The sequence below is a fragment of the Capra hircus genome, chromosome 11, assembly GCF_001704415.2.
Source record: "Capra hircus breed San Clemente chromosome 11, ASM170441v1, whole genome shotgun sequence".
NCBI lineage: Eukaryota > Metazoa > Chordata > Mammalia > Artiodactyla > Bovidae > Capra > Capra hircus.
This window is the reverse complement of record NC_030818.1, coordinates 66,269,803-66,292,879: the sequence shown is the minus strand read 5'-3', so window position 1 is coordinate 66,292,879 and position 23,077 is coordinate 66,269,803. Positions and strand designations below refer to the sequence as shown.

The 23,077-nt window shown below is 38.5% G+C and overlaps 1 protein-coding gene across 1 annotated transcript in view; it reads left to right on the top strand.

Annotated features, from left to right (window-relative positions):
* The window catches only part of WDR92 (WD repeat domain 92), a 30,900-nt gene that overhangs the window by 6,357 nt on the left and 1,466 nt on the right, over positions 1-23,077 (top strand). The window contains exons 2-7 of the mRNA XM_005686812.3: positions 8,588-8,688; positions 10,997-11,127; positions 14,073-14,174; positions 16,342-16,457; positions 17,160-17,294; positions 20,345-20,442. Coding sequence (XP_005686869.2) covers positions 8,588-8,688; positions 10,997-11,127; positions 14,073-14,174; positions 16,342-16,457; positions 17,160-17,294; positions 20,345-20,442 — 683 coding nt within the window. The remainder of the gene's footprint in view (positions 1-8,587; positions 8,689-10,996; positions 11,128-14,072; positions 14,175-16,341; positions 16,458-17,159; positions 17,295-20,344; positions 20,443-23,077) is intronic.

The following is a 23,077-nucleotide window of genomic DNA, read 5'->3' as shown; positions in this document are numbered from 1 at the left end:
GATGTGGAGGAGGAAATACTGACAAGCTGTACTAGACCCACCCACAGATAGAACAAAAATAGCTCTGCTGGGAAATATCGATCATGGGCTTCCTTAATCACCTTAACTTAGAGCAAAGAGAACCAACAACTGGGGCTCAAATATGTCTGTCATCCGCGGTCATTTTCAGTATCATAGCAAAAGTTAATATATTCTAGTTTACTTTGTGGAACACATTTTGCAAAATAGATCTCCATTTTTTTTTTTAACTAGTTTTCTAGCAGGAAAACTTAAGTGTCCTCTGAATTCTTTTCATCTTTTCTTTTCCAAAGGTAAAACATTTAACAGGGACAAGGAGGGGTCCCTTTTATGAACTATTAAAAAGAAAAATTAACCTTACTCCAATGTCCTTTCTTAATTTAGCTAATTAACCTAGCTCAGCCTTTCTGAGCAAAGCGCAGCCCTCCCTGCTGTGCAGATAACAAGATGTTTACACATTTGAGTTTATTTTTCAGTATGGTTCTGTATTTTGAGTTTAATTTGATTCTTGATCTTTAATTTGATTCTTTAAACATCATTTGCAACAGACTACTAGTTAAATCTTTGATATAAGAATATATGGCTATTCTTTGATAAAAGGATGCAAGAATAAAAAAATAGGAAGCATAAATATCATGTTTACATTTTATGAAGACATAAAATGAAGGTAAAAACCAAAGGACACAAATCTAAAAGTAGGTTTAAGTCAGGCCTTACTTACCTCACCAGTCTAGTTCAGGATTGGAGCATTTCTTTGGGCCTTCTCAGGGCTCAGTTTTACAGAATGGAGGCTACATAGGAAATGTTTATTTAACTGATTTACATATAGTCCTGGAGACAGCCTAGTGTAGTAGAAAGAGCTTGGAATCTACCTGACTGTAGGAATCTTTTGAACCTGCTTGTCATCTGGAAAGAGGTGTGCCAAACACTTAGTTTGCAGTGGCATGTGTTAGAAAGAGAAGGGAGGGACTAGCACAGAAAGACATCTAGAGCAGTATCTGATACATTGGTGTTCCATATACGGATGCTGTTTTTATTATTGCATATAAAATGACACCGAAAACTGTGGTCTGTCAGGTGCAGATATGACGGAGAAAAGGGAACATGACCTCCAGCAGTGGTTTCCTTCTCTCCAGCACTGGGACTGAGAAGTTAATCCATGTTCATTTATGCTTTCATTTAACAAATGTTGAGCACCAATTAAGTGTTGTACAAGTTGCTGAGGGCCCCATTCCTGTGGTATTCATTCTAGGAAGGGAGGAAATAGATAACTGAGTGAATAAAAGAATTTTGTTGATAAGTGAAATAAGATTAAACAGGGCAAGTGATTGGGATTTGGGGGTTTCACTCCAGATTAGAGGGGTAGGGAGGATCTCTTAGAGGCGTTGGTTGACATTTAAGCTGAAATTGTTGGTAGAAGACATGAGAGGAGGGAAGACCAGTCCAGGCAGTAGGAGAGTGAAGTCACTCAGTCATGTCCGACTCTTTGTGACCCCATGGACTGTAGCCTACCAGGATCCTTTGTCCATAGAATTTTCCAGGCAAGAGTGCTGGAGTGGGTTGCCATTTCCTTCTCCAGGGGATCTTCCCAACCCAGGGATCAAACCCAGGTCTCCCACATTGCGGGCAGACGCTTCACCATGTGAGCCACCTGGGAAGCCCTAGTCCAGGCAGTGGGAACAGCAAATGCAAATACCCTGAGGCCACAGGACTGGTGAGTCTGGAGAACAAAAATGCAGCCGCAGGTGTGGCTGGAGTGTGAAAGGAGAGAAGCAGGAAATGAGGTCAGAGAGACCTGCAAGGTCAGCCTTCAGAGGGCTTTGTACATTTATATACCACAGGCCTTGGTGCCACTCCTATGGGTCTGTGCCTTTAAATGTAGATACATTTTTTATCTCATTCCATTCATTATTTGCAATAAACTCCTCTTTTAGAATCCATGTGATGATACATGTTAAATTATCTAGTATAGGCCCCACCATGTACTAATATTAGAGTAGTTCTCAGGTTGTTTTCTCCTAAGGTAGGAATTCTCAGATGTGTTCAGGTGTCAGTACATCTGGCCATTGTGGTATGGTTTTTAGAACAACATGAAATATTGTAATAATCAGTTCCACCTCTGCACAAGCACACGTTTTCCCAGTAGAAAAAAATACATATACTCTGAGTATATATATTATATATACTTTGATATTTGCATCACAAGAAGTAACCATACATAAAAATTTTAATCCTCATTACCAGGTTTTCTTGATGTTTATTAGCTGGTATTTCCTAGCAGACAAACTAAAGAAGTTAAACCTGAGAAAAAATATCCATTAGCTGTGTGTGTGTGTGTGTGTGTGTGTGTGTGTGTGTGTGTATCTATCCGTGTATCTGTGAATTTATGTTAGCACTGGAAGATCAGTGGTTGCAGTTTTCTGGTTTCTCTATTCCACAGGGTCTAAAGGCAAAAGTTAGGTATAACGGAGGAAAACTTTGGCTTCCCAATTTTTTATTAGCAGCAGTAAACACTTAGAACTGTGTGCTTCCTACAGGGACTGAAAAGTAGGGGTCAACTTTTTTATCTTCCATGACCTAGGAGGAAGAGAGACCCCATCAGAGACTCCTGGGGAAAGCAGTGGAATTATGGGAAACAGAATCTTTAGGTGGTGGAAGAGAAGACAGTGGGTGACCAGTCTTCCCAAGGCTATTTGGGGAAGAATTTTCCCAGAGAGTTATATCAATATACGGTGCAAGCCCTCCTGTAGTGCTGAGGTCCTTTAATGGACCGGAACCTGGTGGTCCGGAGTCGACCAATAAGAAAGTAAAGGAGAGAGAAAGAGGCTGATATTCCTTGGTTTACGCAGGAAGCCAATAAAGCCCCTGCATGGGGCTACTCTGTTCAAGAAGGCCTCAGGCGCCCTCTCGATGGGGAGAAGGCAGAGAGGGTCTTAGAAGCCCGGGCAGGAAAATGAACTCAGAGAGCCTCTGTGCTCCAGGGGATCAGCCTGAAAAAGAGAGAGAGGTAGAGAAAGAAAGACACGGGAACCAGAGCTCTGATGGAGCAAACCTGTTTCAATCAACATGATGTGGGCATATATACTGTCTTACAAGGTAGTTATTCTCAGCAAAGATAAATATTAAAATTCCAGACTTACAAAACATAGGCGATCCATATTAAAGAGAGAGAGAGTTGTAAACAATCACTTTTACCATATGGTTCACAAGAAGGAAGAGGGTGCTTATCACCGTATAGGAAAACTAACGAAGGAAATGCTCTCCTCTTAATTCCTGAATACTCAGTGATTAATAAGGAACAGAGAATTCCTGACAGATCCAAAACAGCACACAGGAGGCCTCCTGTGAAATGCTTCCTGACACTGTAGTTCTTAATACCCAAGACCCTGGAAGCATATTCCTGTCCCTCAGGGCCCACCTGTTTCTGACCTGAGAGGCCTGTTCGCATCCTCTGCCTTAGACTGAGGGAGTCATTAGCGGTGACCTGGAGTTGGGGGAGACCCAGGCCCTGTGTGAGACAAGTGGAAGGAAGGAGTGGGGAGCTGTTTCTTCAGTTGGTCCAAGTTGGAAGTCTGAATTAGTTTAGCTATAGAAATTGTGTTCTAATAGTGTGATTAGGTGATTAGCTATAATGATTAATTAGTTGAGTGATTAACTATATCCATATTAACATATTGTTTCAGGTATTTTATTTGGGGGAAGGGGATGGTGGGGAGGATGTAAATGATTTAGAATTGGAAACTGCTTTATTCACAAAATTTTGATCCTCCATGGTGTCCCATTGTAAGGTACGTTTTCCATAAAATCGGAAAAATAGCTGAAATAGATGACTATCAGTTTTCTGATGTCAGATATAACTGGTGCTGTCTCAGATCACCAGGGTATTAAAAAGGAGAGAAAGTTGACATTCCGTGTTCTGTTCTCACCAATACAGTCTTTTACCACCGTGTTATTGTAAAGTGAAAGGAAAGTAAAGTCACTCAGTCATGTCCAACTCTTTGTGACCCCATGGACTGTAGCCTACCAGGCTTCTCTGTCCATGGGATTCTCCAGGCAGTAGTACTGGAGTGGATTGCCATTTCCTTCTCCACATGTTATTGTAGGCATCTGGTTAAACAAAATTTAATCAAAAGGTCCTGGACAGTTCCAAAGAGTCCCAGCTTTATTTTAGGCCAGGCTACCTAGTAACTGCTAGTTCGTCCAGATCCCAAGCAGAAAGTTCAGCAGACTAGGAGTTTCCAAAGCCACGGAGCATATGATGATTTCTTTTGAATCATGAAAGAGAAGTTCAGTTATAGTTTGTGTTAAATGAATTTTATTTTCTTCTTTGAAAATTGCTACATATACCCTATGTGGAAATACCCAACCAAACATTGAAAGTGGTAGGAAAATTGTTTTCACAAAGTATATGAAACAGGCCAACCCTAGTAGTAGGGTTGAAGATTGGCCCAGCAACTCAAAGATTATAGGGGAAGTGCCCTAGAAACTGGGGAACTCTGTGGAGGGAAAAAAATTCACACAGATATTTCTCTAAGTGAAAAAAAATCAAGTCAATGGACAATATATTGATATTATGATGCTCTCTGTATTAAACCAAATCTATATGTAGTTGTAAATAGGTAGCAAAGGGTCTAAGAGAATGGGGATTACTTCTGGGGAATGTCAAAGGGAAACTTACTTTTCACCCTTTAGGTCTTTGGTTTTGTTTGTATCTTTATAGGGAACAGGTACTATTTTTATTGAGAATAAAAGAAAAAAAAAAAGGAAACTTCCCTGGCAGTCCCATAGTTAAGACTCTACCTTCCAATGCAGCGGGTGTGGGTTTGATCCCTGGTCTGGGAACTGGGATGCCACATGCTGCAGGGTATGACCAAAAATTAAAAATGAATATGTAAACATAACATTGTAAATCAACTGTAGTAAAAATTCAGAAAAGAAAAAAGTTAAAGATTGCAAGAGACGACTAAATAAAAGAAATAGTCTTGCCCTGTTGAGCTGACAATAAATAGAAGGTGCTGTTCTGCAGCTAGAGTGTGATGTGTGGATGTGTGTATATATGTGTGTGCACCAGACACTCAGTCATGTCCAACTGTTTGTGACCCCATAGAACCTCAATTCCGTGTCCTCTAGAGTTTCCAGGGGCCAAGGCAGCTGGACAGGTAGACTCCAAGATGGATATCAGCAGGTGGAGTTTGCATGTGGCTGTTTTACTGATGTGACTGCAATTGACCTTTGTATAGCATAGGTTTGAACTTCATGGGTCACTTATACCTGGGTATTTTTCAAGAGTTAATACTACATTACTACATGGCCCATGGTTGGTTGAATCCACGAATGCAGAGGAGTCTTGGAAATAGAGAGCTGATTTTAAGTTACATGTGGATTAACTCCTGTGCTGTTCAAGGATCAACTGTTATATATAAACTTAGAACAATAGTCTTTTACTTTTATTTACATTTATTTATTTGGCCGAGTGGCTGTGGAATTTTAGTCCTCCAAGCAGGGATCGAACCCAGGCCTTTGGCAGTGAAAGCTCGGAGTCCTAATCACTGGATTTCCATGGAATTCCCAACAGTTTTAAATTAAAGCAATGTCAAAACATTGGCTAATCCATGCTAACAGCTGTGCCTTTGGTGCACACAGGTGTACACATCTCTTTGCACTGAAACTGTCCAAGAGGGAATCAGACATAGCCATTCTCAGTTTATAGGATTCTGCAGGGAAAGCTATACAAGACACATAAGTGAGTTTTTTTCCTGTTGTCACCTGGAAGAGTGATATCTTCATGATATCCTTTTTCTTTGAGGCTCTTAAAGAATTCCACATTAAAGGCTGAAATCTGCATATTTGCAAACCAGTGGAGATATTAGAGGTATCAGCATTTTAATGTCTTATTAGCGAGATGAGAAGAAAGGCAAAACTCATTCATTTGACATACAAGCATACCTCCTTTTATTGTGCTTCTCTTTATTGAAATCGCAGAGACTGAATCTTTTACAAATTGAAGGATTTTGGTAACCCTGTGCTGACCAAGTCTGTCAGCACTGTTTTTCCACCAGCACTTGCTTGCTTTGTGTCTCTGTGTCATGTTTCGGTAATTCTTGTAGTATATTTGTTTTGGTGATCTCTGGTCAGTGACCTTTGACGATGATGTTGAAATTGTTTTGGGATGCCATCACCCTGACAAGACTGCAAACTTAATTGGTAAATGTTGAATGTGTTCTGACTGCTTCACTTGCTGACTTTTCTCCAACCCTGTTCCTCTCTTCAGGGCTCCCTATTCCCTGAGACACAACAATATTGAAATGAGCCCTACAGTGGCCTCTAAGGAAGAGTCACAGGTCTCTCACTTTAAATAAAAAACCAAGAATGTTTACATTTAACAAGGAAGGCATGTTGAAACCCTAGATGGGCCAAAAGTTAGGCATCTTGCATCAAATAGTAGCCAAGGTGTGAATGTCCTTCTTCTAGCCAAGGTATGAATGTTCTAATCCAGAGCGAAGGCCCTAACTCTCTTCAATTCTTTGAAGGCTGAGAGAGGCGAGGAAGCAGCAGAAGGTAAGTTGGCAGTTAGCAGAGGTTGGTTCATATGGTTTAAGGAAAGAAGCCGTCTCCTTAACATAGAAGTACAAGATGAAGTAGCAGGTGCTGCAGAAGCTGCAGCAAGTTATGCAGACCTACTAAGATAATTTATGAAGGAGGCTACACTGCACAACAGATTTTTGGTGTAGATGAAACAGCCTTCTGTTAGAAGAAGATGCCATTTAGGACTTGCATAGCAAGAGAGGAGAAGCCAATACCTCGAGTCAAAGGACAGGCTGACTTTCTTGTTAGGGGCTAATACAGCTGGTGACTTGAATTTTAAACCAGTGCTCATTGACTATTCTGAAAGTCTGGTTCCTTTAAGAGTTATGCTAAGTATTCTGGCTGTGTTCTATAAATGGAACAATAAAGCTTTGATAACAGCACATCTGTTATACAACAAACTGTTGAATATTTTAGGCCCACTGTTGAGAGCTACTACTCAGGAGAAAAAAGGCCTTTCAAAATATTGCTGCTCACTGACAATATACCTGCTTACCCAAGAGCTCTGATGAAGATGTACCCATAAGATTCATATTGATTTCATGCTTGCTAGCACAAGCATCCATTCTGCAGCCCATGGATCAAGGAGAAATGTCAACTTTCAAGTCTTATTATTTAAGAAATACATTTCTTAAGGCTGCAGCTGCCAAAGAAAGTGATTCCTCTGATGGATCTGGACAAAGTAAATTGAAAACTTTCTGGAAAGGATTCACCATTCTAGATGCCATTAACAACGTTGGTGATTCATGGAAGGAGGTCAAAATATCATCATGAATAGGAATTTGGAAGAAGTTGATCCAGACCTCATGGATGACCTGAGGGGTTCAGGACTTCAGTGGAGGAAGTAACTGAAGTTGCGGTGGACACAGCAAGAAAACTAGAATTAGAAGTGGAGCCTGAAGATGTGATTGAATTGCCGCAGTCTCATGAGAAAACAGTAATGGATAAGGAGTTTCTTTTCATGGATGATCAAAGCAGTTAGCAATTTTTTGGCTATAGTATATTTCTTAATTAAAGTATGTACATTGTCTTTTAGACATGATGATTTGCATACTTAATAGGCTACAGGATAGTATAAACATAACTTTTACATAAACTGAGAAACAAAAATTCACCTGACTCAGTTTTTTGCAAATATTTGCTTTATTTTGGTCGTCTAGAACCAAACTTGCAAAATCTCCCAAGATCTGTACTTTTCAGTTCAGTTCAGCTCTGTCACTTAGTTGTTTCCAAGTATTTGCAACCCCATGGACTGCAGCACGCCAGGCTTCTCTGTCCATCAGCAACTTCTGGAGCTTGCTCAAACTCCTGTCCGTCGAGTCAGTGATGCCATCCAACCATCTCATCCTCTGTCATCCCCTTCTCCTCCCGAGTTCAATCTTTCCCAGTGTCAGGATCTTTTCCCAGTGAGTCAATTCTTCACATCAGGTGGCTAGAGTACTGGAGCTTCAGCTTCAGCATCGGCCTTTCCAATCAATATTCAAGACTGATTTCCTTTAGGATGGATAGGATCTCCTTGCAGCCCAAGGGACTCTCAAGAGTCTTCTCCAACACCACAGTACAAAAGCATCAATTTGGCGCTAAGCTTTCTTTATAGTCCAATTCTCACATCCATACATAACTACTGGAAAAACCGTAGCCTTGACTAGACGGACCTTTGTTGGCAAAGTAACGTCTCTGCTTTTTAATACGCTGTCTAGGTTTGTCATAGCTTTTCTCCCAAGGAGCAAGTGTCTTTTAATTTCATGGCTGCATTACATACAGGCGGATTCTTTGTCAGCTAAGTCACCAGGGAAGCCCGCCTGTACTTTTAGACTATACAAAAATTACTGAAGGAAAAGAATGATAATTTTTTATCAGAAAACATTTTAATTGCTTTTTAAAATTGTGTGCCTTATTTAATTCCCATAATAGAGCCATAAATATGGATTACAAATAGGTGCTTACCTAAATAACGTATCCTCTCTCCCTCTCTTCTGTCAAGATTGAAAAGGCCAAACCTATTAAATGTGGAACATTTGGCGCAACATCTTTACAGCAGAGATATCTAGCCACTGGAGATTTTGCTGGAAACCTTCATATATGGTAAGGTTATTTCATCAGTGTGAAGACATAAGCAATTTCTTTGATAGTTGTGTTAACGCTTACACTGAAAGAATTCTAAGATTTTTTTTGTTAAATTTTAACTATTTATAAGGATATTACAATTACCTTTTAATATATTTTTTTTAGATTTCACGTTTCAAATCTATTTTAAAATACTGACATTTTTCTTTAGCTTTTTCAAATAACATTAATATTTATTTCCACACATGCTGTTTAGTGCTAGCATTTAATACCCATATTTGTAATAAAAGGCTATTCTCTCCACCATACAGTATATAACAATGCTCATGTATAACACTGAAATATTAGATGTTGTTTACATTTAAGAAGATATTTGGCATTACACAATAATATATTTTTGTATGTTTTAATTTGTTTAACATAGAACTCCCTAAACTTTTTTCTTTTTATGCTTTAACTTGCATCTGAGCACAACTTTTCAGGAACACATCTGTTGAGTAAATCAAGACAAACCTGTTTTGAATAAGCAAAATCTCAATAGTACCAAATACTTTTAATTTTCATGTTTTACCTAGAGTTGTTTCCTCATATTTAGAGTTGACTGAATCGAAATTCCTCTGTAAAAGCTTTTTAAGACTATCTCTTAATCATGGAAAGTGTACAGTAATGTTCTAGAGGAACTGTCTTCCCTACCTTGATGATTGTAACTGAATTACTTTGGCATATTTATTGGTCTTAGAATCATAGTATAACATAGAATGAAGCTATTTTAATTCCATTTGCTCTAACTTGTTGATAATTAGCAGGCTTTCCCAGGTGGAGCAGTGGTAAAGAATCTTCTTGCCAGTGCAGGAGATGCAAGAGATGCAGGTTCGATCCCGGGGTGGAGATCCCCTAGAGCAGGAAATGGCAACCCCCTCCAGTTTTCTTGCCTAGAAAATTCCACGGACAGAGGAGCCTGGCCGGCTACAGTCCACAGGGTTGCAAAGAGTCGGACACGACTGAGCGATTGAGCGCACATGCAATTAAGTTGGCATTTACTAGACTGCAGAATGCATTAATTTTTACCTGCTGTGTCATATACTTTCAAAGAACTTGAGAAAGAGACCAGTCTGAGTGTTATTTTTTTTTAATAGATACATTTCAGCACAAAAGTGTGCAACAAATATAACAGTTGACTATCTTCCTAACAGAGCTTCCTAGTATAGGTATTACTGTTTTATTTTAATTGGTAAGTCATAATTTCATGTTAAAAGAACGGATGTTTCAAAGTCTATGAAAAGAGTAAACCAGTTCTTTTAAACAGAACCTCAGCCCTCTTTAGTCTCTTGACTAATTAATGCCACAAAGATAAACATCACCTCTGCACCAGATGAACTTCTCAAATTTTATTTGCAAGATTTTAGTGATAAACCTAGGCCTAGTAGTAAGTTGAGGTTACATGTCATGAAGAGCTAAGTTCATACAAAAAGTGTAAGTATTGTTGAAAACTGACTTGCCGAAAAGGAATGTGGATAGAGGCTCCAATACAAAAGCAGAAGGAGGGGTGTGGAATGGAGAGAGAGAGACAAGAGAAAGGTGTATTCAGTTCAGTTCAGTTCAGTCGCATAACCTATTTGAGCCACTCACCCAGCCATAGATTCAGACACACACAAGAGCAGGTGCTTTCCAGTACTCCCTTCACTTAACTAACCTAGAATTAGAGACTTCAGCTGGTTTGCCTGTAATATTTATTGTAATCAGCATGACGACAAACTGAACAGTGTAACTAGATGAAAATCAGTGTGGAACTCAAAAAATAATATTAAGGAAGAAATGTATACAAAGCAAACTCTACTCCTGTTTTATCTCTCAAAAGATCTCAAGATCAAACTACCAAGGCCCACTTTGGAAACATTCTAAATCACTTTGAATTTACTCTGTATTTAAAGCAGTATTATCAGCCTCAGAGAGTTGGGAGGTTTGGGGCTCCACCCCAGAGATACTTGTTCATTATGTCTGGGGAGGAGCCTGTGAATCTGTATTTTTTTAAGAAACATCCCTGGTGGACTCATGTGCAGAGGTCCTGGATCAGTCGTCTTTGAGGATCATTGAGTAAAGTGGGCTCAGGAGTTAGAATTCCAAGTTGAGTGATAACAGCTCTCACAGAGGCGTTGAAAGAAGCTAAAGTGTGGAGGAAAATTTGGAAGTAAATGTATAAATTACCTTAATTGAAAAACCCTTTTTTTTTAATCCAAAATCTCAATATGGCCTGCATTCTTATATTTGAGTAGTGAACTAAACATTTGGGGTATGTGTAAGTAAGAAGCTGTGTTCTGTTGTTCAGGAATTTGGAAGCTCCAGAGGTCCCAGTGTATTCTGTAAAGGGCCATAAAGAAATTATAAACACTATAGATGGTGTTGGTGGACTTGGAATCGGGGAAGGGGCACCTGAAATTGTGACTGGCAGCCGAGATGGTAAGTCAGAATATTCTGTGTACATTAATCTTTTTTTTTTTTTAGTTAAGTCTCTGTGCAACAATATATTCTATGTGGAAGTCTTCCTTAATCCTTGACCCCCTAAATCTAACTCTCTGTTTTTTTTGATGGGCAAGTTTGATTGTACATCCCTCAATTGTTTCAGGCTCTCGGGAGATTTCGAGATAGAGGCATAGCACTTACTATTTTAGTCTTGTGCTAGTTCAGCTATTAACAACCATAGTTTCCTCTGAACCTTGAGGATTTAAAAAGTCTCTAGAAATTTTTGAGGTAGCTGACGATATACTGTGGGTGGCAGCTTTTCATTTTCTTTTTTTAAAAAGCAGAATTAGTACTTGTGAAAATTGTCATATTGACAGCTGGTTGAACACTGCAGTCTGTGGTCTTTCCGCTGAGCTTTGCAGGAAGCTTCCGGAGCTCCAACTCTGCTTTTCCCCCGCAGTGACTAACAAGCGACAGGCCTTTTGGGGTCCTGAGCTGTTGTGAATAAAACAGAGTCAGAATTTTTGTTGCTGCAGAGGGGGACCTAAGTGATTGGTATATTTATTGGTTTGGCTAGGTTTTTTTAATGCTCAAGACCATGAAGAAATTGTTTTCACAGAAAAGTGGAATTTAATTTTCTAACAGTTTCTTAAGAGCAGCTGTGTTTTAGAAATCAAATTATTTTTTCCAATCGTAGAAGAAGTCTGGAATATAGAATGAAAAATTACAGTCTACCACACTAGCATAAATATCAGGTTGGTTTTCCTTTCCAGCCTAAGATACAATTTATTAATTAACACTGTATTATCAGGGTTAATATGATTGAGTTTTGTTCTTTCTTAGTCTTTTTTTGGCTTCACCAGAGCATGGGGAATCTTAGTTCCCTGACTAGAAATTGAACCTGTGTCTTTAGTAGTGGAAGTAGGGGGTGCTAACCACTGGACCGCCAGGGAATTCAGTTTTCTCAATTTTGTATCTTAATCTTCTTATATTTAGTGTTTTGTCATATGATATTGCTGTTTTGGTGTGGTCTTCATAATTATCATTTTGATGCTTTATAGTATTCCATCCTACGAATGGATCACAGTTCCTTAGCGATGCCCCTGTTAATGAGCATTTGATTTGCATGAAGGTTTTATTTGTTGTTTTGGGAGAGTGACAATGAAATGAGTATCATCATGTATGTAACTCTTTTGGAATAATCATATTTTATCACTTAAGAAACTTGTCAAACTTCCCAAAGTACCTATTTACCGTATCAACTATGGTAGACGAGGTAGATTGCCATTCTACCCACCAGCAATTGATTCCTTTCTCCCCCTAATTTTAGAGATAAAAATGCTGTCCTGTCCTGACTTGCATTAACGTCTCTCTGTATTTGTTTTTTTAGTTAATTTTGCTTTGCAGGTTGTCTGTTTATGTCCTTTGTTCATTTAATTGTTACAAACTTAATGTTACCAATTTTTATGAGTTCTGTCATGTATAACATGCGTGCTCAGGCATGTCCGACTGTGACTCCCGTGGACTGTGGCCCACCAGACTCCTCAGTCCATGAGATTTCTCAGGCAGAAATGCTGGAGTGGGTTGCCATTTCCTATTCCAGGGGGTCTTCCCAACCCAGGTGTCTCCTGCACTGGCAGACAGATTCTTTGCCACTGAGCCACCAGGGAGATGCATAGAGAAATTATAATAACTTGTCACATATATAGGAAATTTATTTTTCCTTGAAGCAGCCTTTATAATGACCAACTTTATCCTTGGCCATAAATCTAGTGAAATATCTCCCCGTTTTCCTGCATTTATTATCCTTTTCATGGATTTTTTTACCCTTTTTCCATTCTCACTTGGGTACTTGCCTTTTAACCATTTTATTACATGTCTTTGTGTTTCTCAAAATCGGTGACACCAGTTAGTTTTCCCATAATTTGCATTAAAATGAGGGAGTTAAATTGAGAAGAATTATTGGTTACTTTTATTAACTTCTTCCCTCTTCTTTACTGCCACGGGGAAATTAAACTAAATTGTATATGAAATGGTATTCTAAAGCCTCATATAAGAAATCATAGATGTAAAAATTAGTTTATTTATATGTGTAAGATGTGAGAGTTGGACTGTGAAGAAAGCTGAGCACCGAAGAATTGATGCTTTTGAACTGTGGTGTTGGAGAAGACTCTTGAGAGTCACTTGGACTGCAAGGAGATCCAACCAGTCCGTTCTGAAGGAGATCAGCCCTGGGATTTCTTTGGAGGGAATGATGCTAAAGCTGAAACTCCAGTACTTTGGCTACCTCATGCGAAGAGTTGACTCATTGGAAAAGACTCTGATGCTGGGAGGGATTAGGGGCAGGAGGAGAAGGGGACGACAGAGGATGAGATGGCTGGATGGCATCACTGACTCGATGGAAATGAGTTTGAGTGAAGTCCGGGAGTTGGTGATGGACAGGGAGGCCTGGCTTGCTGCAGTTCGTGGGGTTGCTGAGTCGGGCACGATTGAGCGACTGAACTGAACTGAACTGATATGTATAAGAAAAATGCCAATGATTATATGGGTATTAAGGAGAAAACATTAAAATGATACTTGCTTTAGTCTAAATAAATAGTACATTTGTTTTAGTCTTAAATCAAGAAAGTAAGGCATGGTTTAACTTACGTAACATTTGTGTTTGCCTTATCAGTCATACCTTGTTGATGACTTAAGAACAGTTGTTGGCTTTGTTGTGTATCTGCTAATTGGAAATCAAGTCAGATGGTATAACATGTGGGTTATAGCTTATATTAAGTACAACTTGCCCAATAACAAGTCAGAAAAACGTGACTGTTTTTCAGATATTGTAACATCTATAATACTTCCATGTACATAGGAAGCCATGTGAAGAGAATACAGAAGAAATGCCATCATTCACTGTTAAATTTTGCCAACTCCTTTTTTTTTTTTTCTGTCAGGAACCGTAAAGGTGTGGGACCCAAGGCAGAAAGATGATCCTGTTGCTAATATGGAACCCGTGCAGGGAGAAAACAAGAGAGACTGCTGGACTGTGGCATTTGGTAAATTACCAATGAACTCTTACACCTGAAATGCCAGATTATAAAAAGCACAGTGCTTCAGGAAAGTCCTGATAGTCGGTTTAGAATCTCTTCTGTACATTAGTCTGGCAGTTTATCGAGGCAAATAGACATGGTGATTGGGCCTGGGTTTGAATTCTCACTGTGCTACTTAACTGGCTTTGTAACCTGGGGCAAGTTATTAGGCTTCTCTGATTTTTGCTTGGTTCATTTATAAAATGAAAGTCATAATAGAATTTACTTAATAGTTTTGTTATGAGGATTCAGAGTTAATACACGTAAAATGCTTAGACTTGTGCTTAGATATCAAGTGTTCAAAAATATGGAGTAGTAGTATTTATTTTTGCTTAACCTGGTAATATTGACCTAGTTTAGAACCCAATGCCATTAGTGAAATTAAGTAGAGCCTTAGATGGTAACCTAACCAATCTCACATTATGCTCTACACGGTGTGTGTTTATTTTCTAAAAATAGTTATACTATTACAAAATTGTATCTTACAAATTTTATAACCATGTTCCTCTATTAATATACTTTTAAAACTAAATTACCACTGAAATTGGGAGATTTCTATGTGTATATATTATAATTACTATGTGTATATGTATAAGTAATGATATAAGCCAAAAACATGTACACTTGGGAAGAAATTTCAGAATTAGTGTTTAGAATCATCATGTAAAATTTATGAAATAATTAAAAAATAATTAACTTTGGGTCCATTAAAGGCTTTTTAATCATTGTTCTAAGGGATGTAAGTGCAGTTTTAAATATAGGACATTAAAGAAAGGACGTTTATCCGAAGCAGATTCTTATTTTAACTTAAAGAAGCTGGTAACTTTAATAAAAAGTGCTACAAGTATAAAAGGTGCTATAATGTATAAAAAGTGATACATTAATTGTATTACTCGTACAAGGGCAGAGTGATGAAAGGTCACAGAGGCATGGGTCAACACAGAAGGAATCCCAAGGGAGCCAAAAGAACATATTGACCTCAGTCCAAGGATATGTAGGATTTGAAACACTGAAATTGGGAGATTTCGAGTATGTAGAAGGAACGGAGGTAGGACTAGCCTTAAAGGTGGCACGTGGCCACAGCCAGAGGCGTTTAGATGGTCTGGAGGTAGTGGTAAACCTTCGCAGGCTTCTGCAAGGATGAGATATGATCAGAGCTTTAGCTTTACACTGTGGCCGCGTAGGCAGGAGGAGTGGCAGAGGAAATGTGAGCTCTGAAGCTCTTTGCAGTATTCCAGGAAACATGTAGGGTTAAGAAGCAGTGAGAATGGAACAGAGGAGTGAATTCAGAAATAATGTGGCAAAGAAAAAGAAATAATGTGGCAAAATAAATACACTTTGGCAATTTTTTTGAAGATGAAGAACAAGGGAAAGGATTATGTCCAAAGTGACTGAATTTTGAGGTTGACTATGAAGTGAATGATGTATATTGAAGGAGTTCCACAGAGTGTATGATAGTTTTTAAAGGAAGATGATGACATCAGTTTTAGACATCAGAGGTTTCAGCTGCTGTCATGTCATCTCAGTGAACCCTCCAGTGGAAATGCAGGGCTGGAGTTTATAAGAAGAGGGAGTAATCCAAAAAAATTCCTGGATCCGAGCAAGGTGAATTCAACTGCAGGTTGTAGATTTACTTCAATTGTGAGCATCAGATAACACCAGAACAACATTTTGCAAAATAAATAAGTTTAAAGTAGTTTCCATTTGCATGCAAAGAAAGCATTGGAAGTGTAACTGTATTTATTCTACCAAACCCTGCTATGTTAAATTGTTAGTCTTTGCAAATAGAGTATAGAAAGAATATTTGGTTTCAATTTAAAATCCAGTAAACACTTTCTTTCATATATCTCTTGAGCACAGAATCTCAATAAAGAGTTTTTTTGGTAAACAATATCAGAGACTAAATTAATAATCTTGGTGTCCTGTAGGATTAGTAAAATGAGATTCTATCCAATGTGACTTCTTCACTTGATTTGGTACAACTTACCTGTGTAGTTTTGTAAGATTATTGTTTTGTTTTTTATTGGAGTATAGTTGATTTACAATGTTGTTAGTTTCGGATGTCCATAAGTTTTTTAAGCAGCCTTCAAATCAGCATTTAAAAAGATCTGAAATGTCATGTCCTGATTTCCAGGCAATGCGTATAATCAAGAGGAACGTGTCGTGTGTGCTGGCTATGACAACGGAGACATCAAGCTGTTTGATCTCAGAAATATGTCCTTACGGTGGGAGACAAATATAAAAAATGGGGTAATCTGCATTTGCATTCTTTGCAGTTTCTCTGAATGTCTTTTCCACGTACCTCTGAACTACAAAAGGAAAGCACCCCTAATAACTCGTCTCAGTAAAACCCCTTTATGGATGGATGGTTCTTAACCTTTAGGGTCTGTGAAATCCTTTGAGGATCTGGTTAAAAATCAGGGACACTCTTCAGAAGAACACACAGCCAGGTGTGGTGTGACAGTGCCTGGTGGGTCACCGCCCCTGTAGCCCATCTCTAGATGCCTGTGGGCTATGCAGTGTGATGTTAAAGTGAGCTGGTACCAGGCCCTTTTTTGGTAATATCAGGAAGACCAAGACTGTAATTGACTCCCAGGTACTTGCAGGTTTTTTGGTTCCCGGGTTGTACATCTTTAGTGAAGAATGTGGTTCCTTCCTGTTTCCTCTAGTCAGCCTTGACTTAACTTTATAAAATCATTATGTAATAATGGTAAAATGTTAAAGTATGGCTTTCCAAATGTACCTCAGTGCCTGAGATGATTTTGGGACCTTACTAACCGAGAAGAAAATTTTCTAGTTACATGTATTCGGTATACAGATTCAAAAGATAAAATGATTTTTTTTAAAGTGCTTTCACATAAGCCAATAATGTTACAGTTGTTTTACTTGGTTTGAAAGAAACTCTTGGATATAATGATTGGAGCATCACTCATAAATATTCTCTATTTTCAGGTGTGTAGCTTGGAGTTTGACAGAAAAGACATAAGTATGAATAAGTTAGTAGCTACATCTCTGGAAGGAAAGTTTCATGTTTTTGACATGAGAACACAGCATCCAACCAAAGGTTTTGCTTCTGTTTCAGAAAAGGTAAAGACGAGGGAAATATCTTTCTATGAAGAGGAATGTTCATATTAATAGCTTGCTTTAGACTAATAAATAGAATGAGTCACCAGGTTCCTTCCAGGTTTTTTGCATGAAGGGAGCTATTTTTAATATATTCTTATAGGATCTTGATAAGTTATTCTGTGCAAAGAATACTTTCCTAAAGTTTGTCAGTTTCATATTTCTTGATTATATTAATAATAAAGGCCTTCATTGGTAATGACTATTATTTTGTAGTTTAAGAGCAATCACAAGGAAACTAGCTGGTTTAAGAAATTAGTCAACAATAAATGGGAAGGAAATCCAAGAGAGTATATAGGTATATGTGTGGCTGATTCACATTGTGCAGCAGAAACTAACACAACATTGTAAAGCAACTATCAGAATTTTTTTTTAATTAAGAAAAAAAAAGAATTTGGTTAACAAAACTTAGTCTGGTGTTTCCTAATAAATACACTTGTATTAATACCCAATTATATACTTTTAGGTATATGCCGGTATCCCAACCCAGGGATCAAGCCCAGTCTCCTGCGTTGCAGGCAGATTGTTTACCGTCTGAGCCACGGTGGAAGCCCAATCCATACCTTAACATAGTATTAACTATATACTTTTCAAAAATGTATCAACACATATGCATGTGTGCACAGTTGTGTCCAACTCTTTGCGACCCGACAGACTGTAGCCCACCAGGCTCCTCCAGGGATCTTCCTAACCCAGAGATCAAGCCCGCGTCTCCCGAATTACAGGTGGATTCTTTACCACTGAGCCACCAGAGAAGCCTCATATATATACTTTGTCTTGTTCTAAATAGTATTTGAGGTAACTTAGAGGGAAACATTTGGTATTACAACATTAGAAAACTTGATGAAGAAAGCAGGGCAAGTGGAAAGCACTGGTTTAAAAAAATGAAATTGCCATCTGGAGTAAGGGGATGGCATAAAGTTCCTGCTGAAACATCCCATCATTTGCCAGAGATGAGTGGGAAATGTGATTCTGAGCTTCCTCGAGTATAAAAGAAAAGAAAAATCAGTCTCAGATATGTAGTTTCCATAATATTAAATTATGTAAGTTGCTCAGGAAATAAAAATTCACTCTCATGCTCCTTTTCGCTCTATCACGGGGTCAGTGGTACTTCTTAGACCTTCATATTTTGTCTTAATATTATTAAACTAATTATTATTGCATACAAATTACTGTTACTGCTCAATGAACTGCAATCTTAACTAGCTATCCACTGTAATTTTGTTTTGCCTTTGTCATTCCAGGATATATTAAGTATCTATTGCAACATAAGTGAAGTAAAAGTCACTCAGTCGTGTCTGACTTTTTGCAACCCCATGGACTATACAGTCCATAAAATTCTCTAGGCCAGAATACTGGAGTGGGTAGCCTTTCCCTTCTCCAGGGGATCTTCCCCACAAAGGGATCGAACCCAGGTCTCCCTCACTGCAGGTGGTTTCTTTACCAGCTGAGCCAAGAGGGAAGCCCATCTGCAACCTAAAGCACTTACTAAATTGTTTCAAATACAGTCCTTAACACATTTCTCCTTAACTGGAAATTACAATGTGTCTCCAAAAAAAACTTTTTTGTTACATTTAGTTAATCCAGTAATTGCTAAATCTGTCAAATAAAACACTGGTGTATTTTAGTCATTTCCCCTCTTACTTTTTGCTTTTTATCAGCTTCCAGGAGAAAAAGAGAAGTTCAAACTACAAAACAAATTAAGGTTTAACAGCTTGAACCTAGTCACTTGAGTACTCTCACATACTTAAAGTGTGTATTTTGAGATATGTGTTTTTCTCTGCTAATGGTGATTCTTTTAAAAGGCTATTAAAATCATATGTCACGACTGATCATCAACTGAAATGCACATGTCTTATGTGTGGCTTAAATCAAGTTAGCTGGTCTCACTACTTCTGCGAAGCAGCAGTCTTCCCCTCCCCCATCCTCCTGTCTCCCCCTCCCCCCTCCCTCTCTCAAGTTCCCCATAGTGAATGTAGCACCGTAAGGATTGATTTACAAGCTGTTAACATTCATCCAGTTGCTATTTCTATCTTTAATATGAGTGATAAAGGACCAGGCTTGTTATAACCATAAACACCGTCTGTAAGTCCTCATGACCCTTGTTTTGAAGACTAGACGAGTCCAGTGGTGTAAATTACAGATAAGACTGGAGCTTTACATTAAACTCTTGGTACTTTCCCCTGAGTTTCATTGGGAACATAAAACTGCTTTAAAAAAGTAAAGTTGTTAAAAAGTTCAGTCCAACCTTTTTACCCCTTAGAAAATACTTGTCTTTTTTTGTATTTTGAGGATTTTTTTCTCCTTGGAGTGAGCTAGAGATATTTAAATCTATAAAATCTATTTGCATAATTTGTATGATACTATGAAGCTAAATGTTAAGACTTTTAATCTGATAATTTTTTCCTTAAGTCCAGCAGAACTTTGCCTTATAAAACAAGAAAAGTGATTCTTTTACTAATTTCTGATGGGCCCTTATAAATCTCTGAAGCCATTATAAAGAGAAGTGCCAGGGGACTTGGTACTTTCACTGCCCAGGGCCCAAGTTCAGTCCCTGGTTGGAGAACTAAGATCCCACAAGTCATGCAGTATAGCCAAAAAATTTTTTTAATTTACAAATAAGAAAGTTTAGAAAGAGAGACATGCCAGAAAATAATTACTTTTATAACAGTAATTGAACTGTATTTTATTGAAGTATAGTTGATTTATAATGTTGTATAAATTTCTGCTCTACAGCAAAGTGTTTCAGTTATATGCATATATCCATTCTTTTTCATATTCTTTTCCAATATGGTTTGTCACAGGATATTGAATATAGTTGCCTGTGTTAGAGTAGGAGCTTGTTGTTTATCCATTCTGTATATAATAGTTTGCATCTGCTAATCCCAAACTACCAGTCCTTCCCACCTCCACCCCTCCTCTCCCTTGGCAGCCAGAAGTCTATTCTCTATGTAGGTAGTCTTTCTTTATCCTAAAAACTTATACACTGCTTTTGTGCCTCTTGTTCTGTTCAGGCTCATAAATCTACTGTGTGGCAGGTCCGACACCTGCCACAGAACCGAGAGGTCTTCCTGACAGCGGGAGGCGCCGGCAGCCTGCACCTCTGGAAGTAGTAAGTCTCTCCCAGTGCACAGTGCTCCGTTTTAGGTTACTTGTGGGCGTAAAGTAGGATTCGATTAAACTGTTTTTCCTCCTTTAATTTAGTTCATTTTGATATGATTTTAAATTTCATGGTATTACATAAGAACTACTTTTCTAAACATTTTTTTTTACTAATATACTTATTTATATTTTATAAATATCAATATAAACCTTTTAACACAAATTTTTTTTTAGTGGTATGTTCCATACATCAGAGTAGCTCATGAACACTTCATTTCATAAATTTGAAATTGTGGTTTTTGCTAGGTTTTTTTTTTTTTTTTTTAGTAGGAAGACTTTGAAGGTTTTTGTGAAATATTATTCGGTCATCAGAACAGTACCTCTAGAGGAAAGGAAAGGGGCTGAAATTCTTAGTTTTAGATCCTGATAATTGACTTGCCCAAGTTTAGGTGACGTCACTATGATGGGAAACAGAGCTTGAAGATGCTGACTGACCTCCAGGGAAAACCGTGTCGTTGTGTTTGCACGTCTGCTCTTACTATGTATTTGCCTTCCCAAGCGGGCTTTCCCCTTTCCTGTGGATTCTTCTTTTCCGCATGGGAAGACCCTGTAACATCTCCTTTAGGGTAGGTTTCGCATCGATGAGTTCTTCCAGTTTCTGCTTGTCTGAGAAGTTGCTTTATGTCTCCTTCTATTCTAAATGATAATCTTTCCAGGCAGCACGACCTGGGCTGCAGATTTTTCCCTTTCAGCATTCTGAGTGTATTATGCTACTCCCTTCCGGCCTGCAAAGTCTCTGCAGAAAAATGAGCTGATAGCCTCCTGGAGATTCCTTCGTATGCGACTTTCTGTTTTTCTCTTACTCCCTTTAAAATATTTGTATACTTAATGTCATCCCAGAGATCTCTTAAACTGTTTTCATTTTTTTTAAATTTGTTTTTCTTTTTGCTCCTCTGATTGGGTGATTTTCATCATCCTGTTTTCCAGGTCGTTTATATATTCTTCTGTATCACTGTCTGTTATTTGTTCCTTTTAGTATTTTTTTCCCACCTATTGAGTTCTTAATGATCTTTATATATTTTCTAGTTCTTTGTTAAAATTTTCACTGTATACATCTGAATTTTCCCCTAATTCAGTTAACACTTTTCTGACCAGTGCTTTAAATTATTTATCTTGTAAATTGTTTATTTCTGTTTCATTATTCTTTTTCAGAGATTTTATCTGGCTCTTTCAACTGAGTGCAGTTTTGTTTTGCTAAACTTTCTCTGCCTCTGTACCTATGTAAGTCTTAAAGGGGGTTCTTATGTGGGAGACTGCGTGTGCCCAGTGCCTTTGGTGAGAGAGTGGGGTCTGGCGTGGACACAAGTGCATCTTTCCTCCAGGTAGCTGGCAGCTACTACTCTGGTAGAGGGTGTGGCTGGAGATGGAGGGGCTCAAGCTGGAGCCAGGGATGTGGTGGGACCTCCCCTCTGTTCAGTGGCCATTATTGCGCTATTAGAGTAGGGGTCTGATCCCAGGTTGCTGAACAGAAGCCAGGGAGGTGGGCCCAGCTTACAGCCTTCCTGTGAGTCCCAGTGGCCCTCCAAGCAGCCAAGGGGACTTATCTCCCCAACATAGGACCTGGAGGCACCCACTCTGTAGCTCTCATCACCTACTCCCCAGGATGGGTGTCTGGCTATGTATCTTCCCTTTTCCTCTGAGTCCCTTCCCAGGGGCCCAGGTCTTGACCTGATCACTCTTCTTTTCTTCCCTTCCTAATTCCATGTGTTTCTCCTCATAGCCTTGGTTGTACAGAAATCCTTGTGCCAATTTCCAATTAGTTTTCAGTGAGAATTTTCCTGTTTTTGATGTGTTTATGCAGAGAGGTGAGCTCCACATCCTATTCTCAGCCATCTTGATCAGTTTTCACTGTAAAACTTGAATAGGTGTTATGGGGGATTTAGAAAAAAAAAAGATCTTTATTATCCTTTAAATATTAAACAGCTGCAGCATTTGCCAAGAGACATGGAAAATGTTCTGTAATCTGTCTATTCATCTGAATGTTGTATTCTTTTTAAAAATCAAAAGGAGGTGTAGGGTCCGAGAGGAAGAAAGGATAGGCAGTTATCTGCTTATCATTTCTTTGTTTCTGTTCTGCTTCTGAGTTAGTTCATGCCTCTTAAAGTCTTGGCCTTTATTACTACTTTTGAAATAAAGGTAATCATAGTTTGATACCTAACAGGGTTTAAAAGACCTTTGGAGGAGTACCCCTGTGTTTCACTAGGAACACATCTCCATGGGGGACAGGTGTTTCATTTTTCACTTTCTCAAATCTAGACCAAATCGTATTTATGAGTTGTTAACCTTCATCTCTTTTTATCTTATGATTTTATATTCTTAGCTGATAGAAGATCAAACGTTCTGGAACTCACTGGTTTTTTTTTTTTTTTTTTTTTTGAGGCAATGATGTCCAGATCTAAAATCTCCTCCCAGTAGTACTTTCCCTTAGAAATGATACATAGAAGGTCCTTCAGCTTGGAGGAGCATTGGGCTTAGAAACCAGCATCAGTTTCCCTTTCTGGAAGTGTTAAGATGAGGTTCTGCAAATGTTACTTGTAAGGCAAAAGGTTACTTCTGGCATCTAACAATCCACATCTAGAGGAGGA